Here is a 17917-nt window from a genome sequence, read left to right on the forward strand (position 1 = left end):
GCCCAACCGTTTCACTTTACAAATGAGGAAAGGGAGGTTCAGAGAAGGGGAGTGACCCACACAAGTCACACAGATGATAGTAGAAAGGCTGTTGTAAGACCTTCCCAGGTAAGAAGATGCAGGAGCCAGTTCGGTGCCGACGACACCACGTCCACCTGGCTAGGTTTTAGGACACATGGCCCTCGCTCTCCAACCTCTTCCTTTATCTTTTGGCAACAAATAAAACAAAAGGGGGGATGGGCGAAAAGGATGAAAGGAACATTCCAATTCCACATGTTTCCTCACTTTACTTGAGAGAGAGGCAGGAGCAGAGGAAGCCTGAGCTAGCGCCGCTGTAAAGCTCAGAGCACAGACCAGACAGGGGTTGGGTTGTACGTCCAGCGCTTAGTCAATTTCAACTTGTCACTTATACCCTGCTAGGCTTCTGGGATCTGTCCCTGGAGGACAGTGAGGGGGTCGGTCAGCTCCCTTTCCTGGCAGCTGTATGCTGAGGAGGGCCACTGGGCTAGGCAGCTGGACTGTGCAACTGTTGCAAGCTGCCTCTTTCTGCTCTGAAGCCCCAGGCCCCCGCTGGTGCTGGGCCTGTCTAATGAGCTGTCAGAGGCGGCTGCAGCCCCATGTGCCTTCCTGTGTTGATTCCAATGGCTATTTTAAGCGGGGGAGATGGTGGGAAACAGGAAATGTCCCAACTACTAGAAGTTTTGCATCCTCCAAGGAAAGAGGCTGGGAACCAGATGTCTCTGGTGGGCAGCAGGAAGCAAGGGCATGCAAGGTCACTGTAGGTGTCCTGGCTTGGCAGGCTCAGGATAGGACCTGGGAGTGACACACTGAGAATCTGGGCAGCTGGGGTCCAAACCAGGCTGCCTGAAACATTCTCAATCTTCTTCGAATGCCTCCAGGACCCAAAGGCCTCTCTGCACACAGGCAGGTTCCAGGTTAGCTGAGAAGCTGCAGATCGGCTGAGGCCTTGACCCTTGTGTTTGGATAATGAGCCCTCTAAGTGGAAGCAAAGAGACCCAGTTCTGGTGATGAGTGAAAAATTCAGTGTGCAACCTGCATGGGCTTCAAATGAAGCGAGGTCGGTAGAAACTAGACTCCAGTGAAATGCCCAACCCTTGGCCTTATCCCCTGCTGCCAGATCGACTATTAGTGATATGTGCACATGGGGATCAAAAGGTGGGAACAAAAGGACTGGCCAGAGGTATTGAGGTCCAGGTTTGGAAAGCAGAGTGTCGAGGTTATGCTAAAGCACCACAACCCTCAAGACAGGCAACATGACAAAACTCCAATAAGGCTTTAAGAGCAGTAGTTTTGGGTAGTGTGGGCCTGGATTGGCAGACTGGCTCTGCCATTTATGAATCTAGACAAATGACTGAGCCCTCCAAGCCTCAGTTACAGAGGGCGCGGCTGTGAAGAATGGCATAGTATTTATCTCAGAGCCTGGCACACAGCCTGTGCTCAACACGTGGTAGCGGCTATGAAGGTGATGATACTTGTAACAGGAATGCTATTGGTATTAGTTTCAGCAGCAGCAGCCGCTGTGAGCAGCGTTCACATCCTCATCCCTGCCCCCAGAGCCACCACAACCATAGCACATTTACTTCAAGATGCTTCCAACTCCCATTATACAGATAAGGCAACTGAGGCCCACGGTGATCTGCCAGAGGATGAGAGTGGGCCAGACGGCCTAACGGGCAGATATAATCTGTTAGGAGGGGACACGGAGGTGGAAGGAGAGCCCACCTGGCATGGAGTACTTCGAGAAGTCGGGCAGAGTATGAGAGAAGGACACGGTGCTGCCCCCACTGGGACTGGACATGCCGCTGGCGACAGGCGAGGAGGACACCTTCCCGTTGACAGTGGCATAGTTGGGGAGGCTGCCTGCTCGGTCTCCCATGGACATCCTCCGTTTCTCCGGCAAGGCCGGCGTTGGGCTCCCTTGCCGGAAGGCTGCTGAATCCGGCGACGGAGAGGTGGTGGGGCTGCTCAGGCCGGGGTAGTAGGCAGGAGACACAGGGAAGGAGGGCGTGGAGGGAGCCTGGTAGCCGGAGGCACTGCTCTGCCGGGACAGCGTGGGTCTCCGGTCCTCAGGGGTGGAGTAGCCGCCATAGGCCACGTGCCGGTCCAAGCTGGGGCTGCCAGGAACCACAGATCCAGACCCTCCCAGGTGACGGCCCAGGCTGGGGCTTCCAGGGCTGGCTATTGTGTTGCCATGGAGACTAGAGGCCAAGTTGCCCTGGGGGGCTCCAGGGTGACGGCCCAGGCTGGGGCTCCCTGGAGTGGTGACTACATTGCCATGGAGACCTGAGGCCTGGTGGGCCCCAGGGTGCTGGCCCCGGCTGGGGCTTCCTGGAGTGGTGGCCACACTGGTATGGAGGCCTGAGGGTTGGTGGGCCCCAGGGTGTCGGCCCAGGCTGGGGCTTCCCGGAGTGGTCGCTGCACTGCTCTGGGGGCTGGAGACCGCGTTACCATGCAAACCAGTTCCTGGTGGGCCCATCGCCTGGCGGTGGCTCAAACTGGGGCTGCCAGGGGCAGCCATGCCGGGGTTGACAGCTCGGCCACCAAAGCCAGGACTCGGGGGAGTGTTGGTGCCCACTGTCCTGTGGCGTGCCTGAGGGCTCCCTGGTACCATGTGGACACCGGCCACAGGGAACTGAGACCGAGCCTGACTTTCGGGGGAGCTGAACTGCTGAAGCGAGTAGTCAGGGCTGCTGTAGCTGCTGCCCACGGTTGGGAGAGGAGAACTCTGGTAGCTTCTCTGAGCCGAAGGGCTGGGCTGGCCCAGACTGCCAGAGCGGAAGCCAGAATCTAGCAAAGGCTGGGTGGGTGTCCGGGGGCCCTGGTCACTGCTCTCTCCTGATGGGAAACTCCCCATTGAAGTGCTGGAGAAAGAAAGGGCAGATTGAGATGTCAGCAAATGGCATTTAATGAAGGATAGGCTTTCGGTGAGTACTCAGACCTCCCTCCCACCACTAATAACAACAATAAGAGCTCCCTTCACACGCACAGGAATACCAGGGTTTTCACATCACCCTGTGGAATCATCAGAAAAGGAAACGAGGCTAGAGACGTTAAGCAATAATCTCAGGACCACACAGCTCATAAAAGACCAGGGTTTCAACCCAGCTGTGTCTGATTCCAAAGCCCTACTGCACTAGGCTGGCTCCTAAACCACAAGTCAGAGCAAGGAGCTCTCTTCTAGCGAAACTGAAGGTGGCTGTCTCTTGTCACCTCCAGTATCACAGAAACTGAACACTGGAGAGAGATCAAACCACCTGGATCCTGTCCCCACCCTAACTCAGTTTCCCCAGGTGTGCCATCATTATCTTTAAATGTTGAGAGTGTCAGAATTCAGCTTTCATTCCTGGGTAGCTCCAAAAAGCAAAGAAAAGTAAGTCTCATGGAAGGAGATTTCAGCTCAGTATAAGGTATACTTTCCAGCCATGGGATCTGGCCACTAATGGAGCAAGCTGCTTTGCATGGTAATGAGACTCCCATCACCAGGAGCATTTAAACAGGGGCTAACTAACCTCGTGACCTGAATGTTGTGGAGGGAATATCTACTGGGAGGTTAGATTAGATGAACTCAGAGGTCTCTTCCAAATCTAAGACTGATAAAATTCAGTTCAGAGGGGACTGTACCTGGGGGAATAGCCACAATCAAAGGTTCTCCTCTGAAGCATAAGTCCATAGGGAAGAACAACACAACGACCTGTGAGTTGGCAAACCTGGTTCTGCTGTTCAAGTTTTCCCATGTAAAAAATGAGGGGGCTGAGTTAGATGACTCTTGATTCTTTCCAGACAAACTTCTATCCCTCGATGACATGGTAGGAGAGACAAAGATTGGCAGAGACCTCACATAAGCAGCAGCTGCAGGGAGGTGGCAGGCTCTGCACCAAGAGCCACTGGGTGGGGTGGGGGTGGGGGGGTCCTCATATAAGACGATGGGCCAAAGCCTGGAGCTGCAGACTGGAAGGAGTCTCAAGGCTGGCCAGCCCCCTGATGGGCTGGGTTGGCTAATGTGAAGTGGGCGGGGGCAGGGTGGGTGGGGGAAGTGGTGGGCAAGAGCCAAGGAGAGGGAGAAGTCAGGGGCCAGGTCAGGACAAAGTCTACCTCACATCCCAGAAGGGGCCAGAGCAGAACAGCCACTTCCTGGTAAGAATAACCTGGTCTCTGAGGAATGGGAATACGTGTCAGGCTGAGCGGGTCAGGGTGGGTGGGGGACCCTGAAATGGACTTCTGAAAGATTAATCCCAGAGGAGAAATGCTAGCTTCCTGAGTCCTGAAAAGAGCCAACACTACAGCAGGAAGAATGTGAGTGAGAAACAGTGGAAAGTTCCTAACGTCAGGGCTCCCTGAGCACCAGCAACGGTGGCTGGGTAGGTGAAGGAGATTCCCCTTCCTTTAGAAGAAGATTGTAGCCTCTTCCCAGAGGCAGATCTCCTGAGAAATGGAGCCGTCTGCCAGTCAGGAGGCTGGGGAGGCGGCAAGGTGCCCTAGGGGCACATGCTCGGCTTGAGGTTTCAGAATTCTTAGAATCCGGACAATAACTGCCTGTGCTCATCCAGCCACCGCCCTGACCTGGGAGGAGCTGCACTGAACGGGCCAGTGTATGGCGCACAGCAAACCCAGCCCAGCCCGGGCCTATGCAAACACGAAGAGGTGGCTGGGGTGTTTCCAGACCCCTAGGGTCCCAGGCTAGAGAGGGAGTGGACATGGGAGGGGGTGGTCAGCAACAGAGTCTCTCCTCCTGGGGGCGAGTTCCGGCTGGGGCAGGCTCGCCCGGTCTTCTTCCCAGGCCTGGGCTGATCTCAACCTCCCTGTCCTATGTCCTCGTCCCCTCTCACTGTCATTAAGCCCACCCTCTAACCAAAGATCTTCTCAGTGCAACCCAAACATGAAGGCCTTCCTCTTTAGAGCCCTTCCCTGCCCAGTTCTGGGCTTTCCTCTCTGTCTGACCCACTCAGAATGTCAGCCACACATCCAACAAGACCTCCTGCCTCACAGCCCTCAGCGATACTCCTCACCTGCTGCTGGGAGCCCTCAGCAGCACACCCCCAAACACATCCACACCCCCAGCCCTCTGTCCCGGCGCTGCTGTCCTTCAAGAATGCCATTTCCCCCCTGCCTCACCTTTCAACACCCTGCTCTTCCTCTGGCCTCACCACAAAGACCTCCAGCCCCCAAGAATCTTCCCAGAACCTCGAGGCAGAAATCTTGACCCCTTGCTCTGAGCCCTGAGCACTTTACTTATGCATCTGCTTTGGGCACATCTGACTCATCCTGTGATGAGCACCTTAACCCAGGTCTGGGGGACAGGACAGAGACGTGGGCTCTGAATCAGACGCCTTCCATCTGAATCCTATTTCTGCTACTGTTTAGTTGCAGGACCGTTAGCAAGCTACTTTGCCTCTCTGTGCCTCAGTTTTCTCTTCTGAAAAGTGGGAATAATAATAGTACTTACCTCAGAGAACTGCTGCAAGGATTAAATAAAATAACCATATGAAGCCTTTAGCAAAGTGCCTGATGCATAAAAAGCACTCACTACATAGCGATTATTGCCGTTAGATTTTAAACTTGGTGGGAGGCACTACACCTGATTCACCACCTTCGTACCCCCCAGTCCTTCCAGCACAGTTCTGGATGTTGGAATTGAATTGGGCCTGGGGATTACGGCTCATGCATCCTTGTGCTCCCGTGGGATTTGGCACTGAGGGGTACTCTTTCCAGGTGCCCTGGTGAGCTAGTTTTCCAGGGACAGCAATCTGGATGTTATTTCTGCCCATCCACACCCTGGGCAGATCCAAGAGGCCTCACTGACCCAGGCCTGGATTCTCACCCCCTGCCCCTCTGCTGCTCCTCCCCACTTACCTGTCAGCACTGAGGATGGGGCTGCTGGTAGAGAGGGGGCTGGGGGAGACAAAAGAGCCCCCCAGGGTCCCATTCCTCAGGGGTATCTCAGGGCCGTAGGCCTGGGCAGCTGGGGTGCTAAAGTTCTTGGGCTCAGGGTCCTGAGCACGGGGCCCAGCCACTGCTGTCCGCACCACCGACTCGACATAGCTCCGGGGCTCTGGAAGGGGCAAGGAGACAGCGACTGATTGATGGGGTACAGTTTGGACTTCATCCAACCTACCAGGGAACCCACCTCTCCAGAGTCCCAAAAGGCCAGCCAAGCACACAAAGCACATTTCTCCTGGGGCGCCTGCTTACCCATGCCCACCCCTCTTCCCAGCATCTTGGAGATGCTGTGGGAGCCCCCACAGAACCTTGACCCATGGCCTTACTCAGAGAAGCTTCCCAGAAAAGAACCCCAGCTCTGCCTGTGAACGCGGACATCACAGAATCTTCCCTCCCAGAGCTAGGGTGCTTATCCATAGCTGGCATCCCCTTTACCTGCTTTGTTTCTTTGAAGACTTTGCCACCCAGCCCCTCAAGCCCTTCTAGGTGTCCCAGGCACCACTGGAGTCTGGGCTGTATAGGAACCCAGCCGGCCTGCGCCTTTCTCAAGACAGTACCTGGGTTCACATCGGCTCTACCGCACACCCAGGATCCAGAAGCAGCCCTGTGCTGGTGAGTCACGCCCAGCCCCTTCATGCCAAGACACACCCACCCCCCTTGCCTGACACACTTAGCATTCCTCCCGAGACTGACGCCATTATCCCCACTTCGTGTTCAGAATATCCTAAGAGGAAGGGGGTGGGGGACAGGTGCCAGAAAGGCCATCTTACAGATGAGGACACTGAGGCCCAGAGACTGAAATGACAGGCAGCCCGGCCAGACCTCCTGACTCCCAGCCAGTGCTTGTCCAACTCCCGCACTGAGGCCGGCCCAAAACACTAACTCGATATTGAACAGGGAGAGGCAGCAGGGCGCCCTGGGCTTCTCCAGGGACACGATGAGAGATGGATGACGTTCCTGCCACCTCCAGACCTGGCACCGGTCCTATCTCCCTCGGGAGTGACATAACTGAGTACAGACCCACACTCTGCCTGTAATTAGGGCATCTGCTGAAACAAGCCTGAGAAACTGAAGAGCTGAAGAATCAGTGCAGAGCCTTTGTTGGCCAGGACTGTGCTGGGCCCCCTCCCCTCAGCTCAAAGAAAACCTTCCTTCCTTCGGAAGGCTCCTAATCAGCAGGGTGCCATGGGGCACAGCCTCTCAGGCGTGGTTTCTGAAGTGGCCTCACAACCTGACGTCCTGTACCCAGGCCCAGAGAACTATGGACACAGGGAGAGGATGGTCCTTCAGAATTGGGCCCTTTAGAGAGGTCTGGGGGGTGCGGGGCTAGGGAGAGAGAGGTCTGTGTACAATTCCAGCCAGAGGCTGCCAGTCTGTGTTTCAGTTTCCACACAGAGTTCCCTCCAACCAATAGCGGGAACAATGGATGGGGGTGGGGCAAAGTGTCTGCAAAGGAATAGCTCAGGGTAATACATTCCAGGTATGGGGTACAGGGTGACGTAGCACCAGCCACTTCAGCACCCAAAGCTGGAGTCCACACAGGCAGAGGCCAACAAGGCCTCCTCAAAAGCTCCCTCAGCCAGCCCAGGCCTCCCAGCCACCTCCCAGAAGCCCCAGGCCACTTCCATTCCAAAGGCACTGACTACACCGTGTGTGCCTGAGGGTGTTGGAGGCAGGAGCTACTACGGACATCCTCTGACCTGGGGCAGGCACGCTTTCTTGTAAAGGAGCTGATAGGAAATATATTAGGCTTGGTGGGCCACACAGCCTCTGTCATAACTACTCAATTCTGCGGTTGTAGTGTGAAAGCAGCTATAGACAACAGCATGTAAACAAATGAGCATGTCTGTGTTGCAATAAAACTCTTTGCAACAAATAGGTGGTGGGCCAGATTTGACCAAGTTTGCTGACCCCTGACCTAACCCATCTCCGCTGCCCAGAGAAGGGGAGTGATTTGCCCCAGAACACACAGCCCATCAGCGGTGATAGAGACTAGTCTCCTGATTCTCAATGCTGGCTCTGAGTGGCCTAGAAAGGGGCCACAGCCTCACAGGGGCACCCAGAGCTGACTGCTACCAGGAGGAACCCCAGGCCAGAAGCCAGACAAGAGCCAGCTCCACGGGCTATTAATGACAGAAATAGTAAATAATTATATGAGGACAGTAGGACTACATTACATTGGAGAATGTAAGTATCTTGCCTCAGTCACACAGTAGCAAGTGATGGAGTCGGTCCTGGAACCCAGGTGGTCTGGCCCAGAGCCTGCTCTCTGGCCCGCTGCATATATGGCCAGCTGAAAATCTGGGTACTAATAGTTTCAGTGTGTCTTTAGCCTTGGGAGGTTGGCTTCATGCCCTGAGGTAACCCAGTTTAGCAGAAGGGACCATCAGGTAGGGCCTCACACCCACAGAAATGGTAATGGAGACCCAAGGCCAGAGCCCACACTCCCCATCTATCCCTCAGCACCCAGGGTCACTCTCTCTCTGAAAACTCCTCTTGGGACCCCATCTTCCACCCAGAGATGGCAGTGGGATCCCTCCACCCACTGGGCACCTCAGCTCCTTACTAATCTGTATTTAGGCATCTAGCGCAGTGCCTGGCACTTAGTAGGCCCTCGATATGTGTCTGTCCCACAAACTAGCAGATACATGACGTTTACTCTCCTGCCCACCCAGACAGAGGTGTATCATTAACTAAGACGTAAGAGACACACACTCATTTTTACTCATTCCCTGGAGTTCCTGTTGACAGCAAAAGTTCAAGCTAAACTCTACATGGATGACCCCTGAAGTCTGAGCTCTTCCCCCATCCACCCGATCCTCCTGATCCAGGCAGAGATAAGTGAAGCCCCTTCACTCAATCTCCGCTCCTCACAAACCCAGAGCAGGAGGGCCCTTTGGCAAATTACTTGATTTTCTGAGTCCATCTCCAGATGTGTTCAAAACCAACCTTTTGGGCCAAAAAAATCCGTTTTCCCAAGTTTTCAGATTCAGATTTCCATATGGAAAATGACTCCTTTTCCTGTCTATTCCTTTCCTCTTTCCTCTCCTCACCGCTTCAGAACAACATACAACTCGTGGGCTCCCCTTCTTTCACTTACTGGAAGAGTAACCAGGGATAGGCTGCTGAATATTTCTGAGACTCAGTTTCCTCATCTATAAAATGGGAATAAGAATACCCACCTGCCCAGACAGGATCAAGTGATAGGGATGGGAAAGTTCCTTTTATTCTTTCTTGCTCATTCCAACTAGTTATTTATAAGCAGCCCCACTGTTGCTGGCCTAGGCCCCAGCCGAGCCTGCTCCTGCCTCTCTCCACCCGTCTCCTGCTGTTTTTCTCCTGTCCTCCAATCCTGGAGCAGCTGCACCCAGAGGCCATGAGGTTGGGAAGGGCAGGAGAGGTGGGGCCGGGGAGGGTACTTCATGTAGAACATTCCAGGAGCCGAAACCCATTCCAAGTGGCTGTTGGTGGATGAGAGCAGCTGGAGGCCCAAAAGTGAGCTGGCCCCACCAGGGCACTGTCAGCTTTTCATCCACACCCTGAAGTGCATTTTCTGCCTCCCAGAAGAGGCTCTTTGCCTGGAGAGAAGGGGCCGCCCACTCCAAGTAAATGAAAACATGAGGGGAGAGGTAGGAAGTAAAGAGACCCCCAGACCAGGAACTCAAAAGTTAAGAATTTCAGACCTTGTAGATCAGGCCACATGCCCCTCTCCTCTGAGCTCCCATTGCACCCTGTTCCTAACACACTCAACACTCTCTCTACCTTATGCTGAAATGTCTGTTGGTGTCTCTGTCCTCACTAGACTATCTCATGTGTCGTTATTAGCACAAGACAGGGCACATAGTGGGTGCTCAATAAATCTGCACCACACAGCACTGCTCTAACACAGGTGCTTTAACACACCCATCACCAAGGATCTCAGAGCAGGAAGAATCTCCGGGGAGTGGCATTTCTACTCCCGTATCTTCCTTTATGCCAAATCAGTCCCATCTAATCGTCGGACAAACAGAACCTAACCTGAATGTCCCCTGTTCCTGTTCCTCTGGGCAAGAAGTTTCAGTCATTTCTTTCCCTGTGTCACCACTGGGAAGATATTCGTATGTTGACCCCCCTATGCACTGCCACAGGCTTTCTTCTGCTCCTTCTCGAAGAAGGGTCCCAGTCCCCATAACCAGTGCAGTCACTGCAAAGGGGCGGCCTGCACATGCTGACCCAACGTCGGCTCTCAGCCATGCCCCTGACACGTCATTTAACATCCCTAAACGTCCTCTCCTCATCGGCGACATGGGGCTCCTACCATCTTCTTCTCAGTGCTTCTGTGACTGTTAAGCAAGACAATGCGTCGCGTCGGTGACCCCGCATGGTCCCACCCCTGCCTGCTGAACCTCTCACTCTGTACCACATGCCCACTTGAGTTCCCTCGGTCCAGCCTCCAGCTCCCCTTTGTTCTCAGCCTCACTGACTTTGCAGTTCCTAGAGAAAACATGCTGTTGGCTGCCATCCCAGGACCTTTGCACATGCCCTTGTCCTCGACATGGAAGCCTCTCCTCTCCTCCCAGTTTCACCACATTAATGTCACGCACCCTCACCTCTCACTGCTTCAGCCATCAGGTCTCATAAAACTGCATCCTTTCCCTTCAGAACACTTAGCTCAATAGTTATGTGCTTCTGAACAACCATTGAATTCTGGCTCCTGTTCACACACATGCTCCGTGAGATTAGGAATCACGGGACCGCATCTCATTATATCCCCAGAGGCTGGCACAGTGCCTGGCACACAGTAGGCACACAAAATATTTATTGACTGCATGAATCAATAAATGACAGAATGAATATAAAGTACTTAGCACGGCGCCTTGAGCAGAGCAGACTCCCCTAAGGTCTCTTTTTCCCCTCACTGAGTAGTTCTGTCTCTGACCATTTTTCCTCACAGACATCTTTTTCTGAATTTCCCATCAAAGCGTTAGCAGGGAAGGCACGCAGAGCTTCAGACGGTCAGCAAAGAATGCGTGCTTTAGTCTGTCTGGGTAGGTGGTGCATGAGTCAGGAAAAATGGGAGCTGGCTGCCCACAGCCCCACTGCCTTCCCCTCACCGGCCACACTCCCCAGGCCAGGACAGCAATTCCTAACCCCCACGCTAGAATCCCAGGGCACAGTGCCCGGACACAGGAGGAGGGCTTTGAAACGGCCACGTGACTGGGAGACAGGAGACCAGTAAGTCCAGTTTTGGCCCTGCTGTCTCCTAACTGTGACCTTGGGCAGATGTCCCCACCCTTACCCCACAACAAAACCCCAGCTCCACAGCTGTGAAAATGATGGGTGTGGCAGAGCTGATCCCTGAACCTTCCCCTCCTAACTCTGGGTCTCCAGGGCAGATGTAGGCAAGTCGGGGGCCTCGGGGCCTTGCAGGCTGTCACTCATGAGCGCAATGGGCAGGTCTCAGCTCAGTTCTGCAGATAACAGATACTCACTCCTCTGAAGTGTCACCCCAAAGTGGGAAACGTAACAGCCAGAGCCTGCCAGCCTGTGAGATAATCTAGCTCAGACCTTCCTAGTGGAAAGGCTTTGAGGTCCCACCAGTCTGTTGACGTCAGCAACCACAAGGAGAGTGGGTGGGCATCGGAAACACACAAAAGCTGGCTCCAGCCCCAGCTTCTCCTAGACTCCTGTGCCTGTTGGAAACCAGCAGCCAGGAGCACACGGCAGCTCACCCTGTGCTGGAATCGGTTGCTGGGGGCACCTTGTTTGCAACTCCCAGGCAGCATTATGTGGTTGCCCGAACTCTGGCTAGAAGTGGGCAAAGCCTTATGGAAGTTCTAGCCATCTTACCCGGAGGATGGCACATTCAGAGGGGCAGAGCCTATGCCCGCCTTGGGGTTAGAAAATCAAGGTGGTACGTGTAAAGAAAAGCGGGAAGTGGGCTTAAGAAAACCAGATGGATGGAGTCTTTAAAGAAACCAGGCAACATGGAATTAGGGCCCAGGTGACAAGTCAGAACATCTAACACGTCAGAGCGAGAAGGTGCTTCGGCACTCATCTCATCCAAGCCCTTCTGGTGGACATGGCTTGAACTTTACCCAGATGCCACCAAACCACATGCAAGCCACACATGCCAGCACCCCTTCTTTTTACCTGATGCTGAGTCATCATTTGAATTCTGTTCCTAATAAGTTAAAGGCTTTCAACCAGATGACATAGCCCCTCTGCTTCATGGTGTACAATGTGGAGTTCATAAGCTGAGACACAGACCTGCTAACTCCTTCAAACTGTCAAAATTATTTGCATGGTGTCCAGATGCATAGGGGTAGGTCCATAGCTTTTCTGAAATCCCCGAAGGCATCTGAGATCCCAGAAAGACAGACTTCTACCACCTGGGCTGATAAGAAACCAGGCAAGGGCTTCAAGAGGTCAATTCATAGCTTTAAGACAGTGGCTCTAAAATAGGGGAGACTGTCCCCCCGGGGAAATTTGCAATGTTGGAGACACTTGGATTGTCATGACTGGGTGGGTGCTGCTGGCATGTAGCAGGCAGAGGCCAGGGATGCTTCCAAACATCCTACCATGCACAGGCAGCCCCCACAGCTAAGCACTGTCTTGCCCTAAATGTCAGTTGTATGGAGGTCTGAGCTCTGAGCTCTGCCTGTGGCGTACCTCCAGGAAAAGGACTAATGAGTGCCCTCACCCTCTGAAGGGGCTTGCTGCGCCCCAGGCAGGCTGGTGGAAATGCCACTAGGGGTGGCAGCGGCAAGAGGGGCATTTTGTCAGCAAGGTGGCACCACTAGTGCCTCCACACTAGCTGCGCCTGAACCCACGCTGCGAGCTCCTCCGTCAGGACTCGGGAAGCCTCTGGGGTGACAGCTCCCACCCGGGGGTGGGGAGCAGGCGGCTACGTGCCTGGTCACTTGAGACCTGTCCCCCAGCCAGCCACATCAAGCTCTGTGTAAAAAGCCATTCCCAGAGCTGGACAGCGGGAAGCAACACACAGCAAACCTGCACTTACCTTCCGAAAGCTCTGTCACCTCCTTCCCCTCATCCTCCTCTGAGGGAAGATGAGGAGAGGTGGGGAGGAAGGAGAGGCAGGCAAGAGAGGCAGGTGATAAAGAAGAGAGCAAGAGCAAAAAGGAGAGAGAGAGAGGTCAATTAACAGAGATAATTTCTTGAGAGAGAAAATGTGCTGAGAAAAGGGAGGTGAGAAAGCTGGGGTGAGGCCAGGGCAGCGGTGACTCTCCACAAAGCACCCCAGGGTGAGGGATAAGCTCCACCCTGACAAGACCTCAGGCTGCAGGGCAAGGCAGCCCTCAGGGCACAGTGTGGGGGCCTCACTGTCCGGAGCAGCAGGCTTTGGCCCCCACGGTTCTTTGTGTCCCGGTCACAGCCCCTGCCCCAGGGCTTTTGTGGGCTGTGCCTCAAGCAAGAGTGTGTTCACATGGTGAGGTGAGAGGCAGCTCCCACCCCCTTCTCCCTGGAGACTCAGTGTCCCTGGTCATGCAGACACCTCCTGAGTGGGAGGCTGTGCCCAGTCGTGTGTCCCGTGGGTCACACATGCACGCCATTACACTCCTACCTGGCAGGATCAGTCTTCTGGTGACTAAGGAAAAGAAGCCGAGTTGGCCACCAGAGCCCCAGCCCAGCCCTAAAACCAGAGTCTAGGGAGTAAGTTTTTGGACTCAGCCTGCTTAAAATGGCCACTAAGGGCCCAGGGCCCCCCACTTTCTCCTTCCCTCACAGGAAGGAGAGGAGCTGAGAAATGTGACGAGGACATAGGAGATGTAAACTTGGGGTATGAGCGTGTGTGGGCATGTGTGCGTGTGTGTGCACGTGTATGCACGTGTGTGCACCTGTGTGTGTACGGAAGTGTCTGAACACAGGCATGGAGGAGCCAGGCTTCTGGCAGAGAGAAGACCAACTCCAAGGACACTGAGGCCAGGGCCCTAACGCTCCAAGTCAGAGCACGCTGTGATGGCATTGACCCCACATGTCAACGGGCAGTAAAGCTGCAAAGGGACCTAGCCCCCTCACCCCCAACCTCAGCATGGGCACAAACCCAGGCTGCCACCTTGTTTCTGGGAGGGTCCGGAGAACCTACAACCTCTGGTTTTCTGATTAGGTCCTGAGGTTCTGCTCTGCCCAGAACCAGGGGTCAGTCCCCTGACCGCCCCACGCCTCCCTCTGGCCTCCTCTACCACCTCCCACCCAGCCAGAGTCACTCACCACCAGTGGGGTGCAACAGGATGTCCGCTGGGTTGTGGGGTTTCAGGCCCAGAGCAGACAGGGGTGTCTTGGCCAGACCTGGAGGGGAGCGCACTGTGCCAGAAAGAAGAGGGGAGACACAGGGAGTGAGCGTCGGGGTGGGGAGATGTGGGGTGATGAGGAGGGGCAGGATGGAGGGCCCCCAAAAGTGAGGGCATATTAGAGAGGGGTGGGCGCAGGAGGGGGAGCCCCAGCCCTGGGGGTGCTGCTGTGGCTCCACTGCATTTTCTTTTCTCCGTGTTTCTCCACATTAGTTTAAAGGGTAAAGGGAGACAGGATGTGGGGCCCTCATCCTGGCCCTTCCCCTCAACCATGATAAATCCTTCCCTCCCCTAGGCTCTTAGTTTCTTTGCTAAGGTCCCCTTACGTGCCATGGTTTGCAACATACATGCAAGTTTCTTTGGCTAGCTCTGACTTTGTTATTTTCTCTTCCTTCCCCTTCTCACTCCCTGCCAGACACATATAGTCTTTTGAAACCAGGCACTTAGATGGACTTAGAGGAGAACCAAAGAAAATGAAGCCCCCAGACAGTACCATCCTGTAAAGGGGAGATGGAGGAGAAAGAATCACCAGCAGAACCATGCCAACCCTGAGGCCCCAGGCCAGCCTGCAGCCAAAGATCTTTGACCCCCAGCAAAGTGTGTCCCTTGCAAACCCCAGAAAGACAGAATTTCTCAGTGGGGGGCTCTGTGCCCCCTAAACCTCAATGTTCTAGAAAAAGGAGAAGCCGATCTCCACAATCCTCAGACTAGAGCACCAACTCCCTGTGCAAATCCCAGCTCCCTCCCAAACCACTTGTCTGGGTTAGAAGTGTCACATAACACACAAGGTCAGAAAGGGCTGTCAGGCTTTGTCCCATCAGCCAAGGACAAGGCTGGACTCTGAGCTGATCTGCAGAGGGGTTGTTATGCCCAGTCACGAGACGTCTCAGTGGCGGCTGCCACGTCTCCTAACACACCTCTGAGGGAAAGTAAAGAAATGAGCTCTGTTTCTCCTATCACAGCCATCTGAAGCCTGCAGAGGCCACAGGCCCTGAGGACATGCAGCCCCATCCCAGTTCAAGGCTGCCTGCCCCACACCAACAGCCTCAGCAGACGAGCTGTGGCCCTCAGCTGTCCAGGACCCTCCCGGGCCCTGCCTCCCTTTTCCAATAGGCAGTGAGACCTAGAGGAAATGAACAAAAAACACTATCTCTCAATGCAAGTAATGTATGTAACTTATTCGTGTACATGCAGGTGTGTACATAGGTCCACGGGAATAGGTAGTTATTGTAGGGATCCAGTGGGTGGTCCTGCACTCCAGCCTCACTCCGTCCTTAGATGCCCAACAGACAAATACAGCAGAGGGGACGACCAGGCATGGGGTAGGTCTAGGCCTGTGTGTCTCTGTCCCTCCCTCTCTCTCTACACATATGCACAGAGGTGTCTTCCCATAGACGCTTACCAAGCACTTATTCATGTTTGTCAGACAAATGAATTTGAACATAATTAACTATGAAAGAATGAGCCCAGCCTCAGAGGCCACTGTCCATGGAATGACCACGATGGCTCTCCAGCCCCCAAGTCTGGGAGGCTTCTCTTGGTTACCCTCGTGTACCTCCAGTTCCCTACTCGCTCATGCCCCTAGTCCCCAGGGTCTGGCCCTTTTGCTGAGGCAGACGAGGGGGTGGCCCCAAAGCCAGACAAGGCTTTTGCTTCCTGAGAGAATTCCTTACATTTCTCCGCCTCTGTCCTCTCTCTCAGCCCTGTGCATGGATGAAACCTCTGACTTATTCTCCCTGCTGGGGCACCCAGGGCTGGCCAAGGGGAGAGAAAGAAGAATAGAAACAGAACAAGTGGCAAAACCCAACCCAAGCTCAGCCCACATGGCTTCTGTCCAAAACAGGGTAATGGCCAAGATCCTGGCGATTTGGACCAACAGGGAATCAGAGCAGGTATGAGGGTGAAGGGTAAGACCAGGGAGAGAGATTTCACAGAGTCATAAAAGGCCACAGAGCTGTCTCCTGAGCAGATTGCCGGGGCTTGCACTGTCCAGTATGGCAGCCGAGAGCCACACAGGGGCTTTCGAGCACCTGCAGTGTGGCCAGTCTGAACTGAGAGCTGGAAGTATAACACACTCACCAGATTTCAAAGATTTGGTGTGAAACAAGAACACAAAATATCTCAATATATCATTACATGGTGAAATGATAATATTTTAGAGCTTTGGGGTTAAATAAAACCTATTAAAATTAGTTTCACCAGTTTCTTTTTACATTTTTTAAAAAGATTGAAACATAACTCATTACTATGTTTATATTGATTTACCTATTGAAATGATATTTAGGGTTAATAAAAAGAAATCACTAAATTTAATTTCTTCAGTTTCCTGTTAGGTTTTCAATGTGGCTATTAAAAAATTTAAACCACAAACGTGGCTTGTGTTATATTGGCCAGCACTGCTTTAAGGAGAACCCTGGCTTCTAGTCACAACTTCAGCCTCTTGCATGCCCAAGATGGCAGCCAACATGAGTTCTCCTGGTGCAAGGGTCAGGTACTGGTGCCACATTCCTCCTTCAGCAGGCCAGCCAGCCACCAGGGAATGCACGGCCAGCTCCAGCTACGCCGCCCTCACCCGCCTCCCCTCTCACCAGGGCAAATGCATAGCTTAGGCCGAGCCCAGCCAACCCAAACCCAGAGCAACACCAGCCTCTTCCATCTCTACTAACTCGGGCTTCTCAAGGGGAGTCTGAGTCCTTCGTAGCCTGATTCCATTACTGCTTTCCCACAAGGGCCTCCTGCAGCCCCTCTTCATGTCTCTTCTACCACAGAAAGGACCCCTGTCCCACTGCTGTGCTCATCTGGGTCTTTTCTCTGGGTGGAACTACCTCTGCCCTTTGGGGGTTTGCGTCTCCCATGAGCGTTTCAGGGGTGCAGACTAAATGCGCCTGCCTGGAGGCCGAGGACAGGTGAGATGGGGACTCGGTCAGCCCAAGCGTTCTGGGCCTGTGTTTCCTTGATAGAAACTAAAGGAGGTGCCTGGAAGCACACAGAGATGAGGGTCGGAAGCAAGAAGGTGAAGGGGTGTCTCTGAGACACACCAGCAAGTCACAAAGGCACACTTTAGGGTAGGGATGTTTTTGTGCGAAGGATGCAAAGACTCTCAATAACTAGGAAACTTCCATACGATGGGAGCCCAGGGGCCCCAGGGGCCCCATGGGCAGTCAGCCAAGAATCCTAAGACTCGGGCTGCCGCATCCTTAGATGTGTGAGTGTGGACAACAGAAAAAAAGAGAAGTGGGGAGGCAAAGTGAAGTGAAATGAGCCATTAGGGATGCGAAGGGGCAGATTCTGGCTCTGCCCAACTTGGCCAGCACCGTCCCCACCCCAAACCTGGGATACTTACACAGGCAGGGGTTAAGATAGGGGCCTGAGGGGATTCAGGAGAGCTGGGCGTGGAGCTCTTACCTCCACTGGGCAGTGGGCTGGTCGGGGAGGTTCCCTCCATCTCCTCGAAGGCTTCCTTGTAGCTGTGCAGATGGGGCTGCAGGAGAAGAACAAGGGGAAGAAAAAGTGGCTACACTGGTGGCCATGACTTTGAGAAGGAGGCATTTCCCAGTTAACTAGCCCACGAAGCCCCTCACCAGCCTGACCACCCACCCCTCCCCAGGTAAACAGAGGTCAAAGGGAGATCCTGTCCATTCAAGTTCCCAACAACTCCCTGTAGCTGA

The 17917-nt window shown here is 54.0% G+C and overlaps 1 protein-coding gene across 29 annotated transcripts in view; it reads right to left on the reverse strand.

Moving 5' to 3' along the window:
• The window catches only part of TNS1 (tensin 1), a 222684-nt gene that overhangs the window by 14549 nt on the left and 190218 nt on the right, over positions 1-17917 (reverse strand). For 18 of the 29 annotated variants that reach the window (XM_019717741.3, XM_019717740.3, XM_074313037.2 and 15 more), the window contains 6 exons: positions 17655-17730; positions 14170-14262; positions 13523-13546; positions 12959-12997; positions 5872-6070; positions 1744-2882 (listed from right to left, as the gene is read on the reverse strand). In XM_019717741.3, the coding sequence (XP_019573300.2) occupies positions 1744-2882; positions 5872-6070; positions 12959-12997; positions 13523-13546; positions 14170-14262; positions 17655-17730 (1570 nt within the window). The remainder of the gene's footprint in view (positions 1-1743; positions 2883-5871; positions 6071-12958; positions 12998-13522; positions 13547-14169; positions 14263-17654; positions 17731-17917) is intronic. The other 11 variants (XM_074313004.2, XM_074313061.2, XM_074313052.2 and 8 more) reach the window with 3 other exon arrangements.

Source organism: Rhinolophus sinicus, chromosome 17, assembly GCF_057876585.1.
Source record: "Rhinolophus sinicus isolate RSI-liver-muscle chromosome 17, RSI-T2T, whole genome shotgun sequence".
NCBI lineage: Eukaryota > Metazoa > Chordata > Mammalia > Chiroptera > Rhinolophidae > Rhinolophus > Rhinolophus sinicus.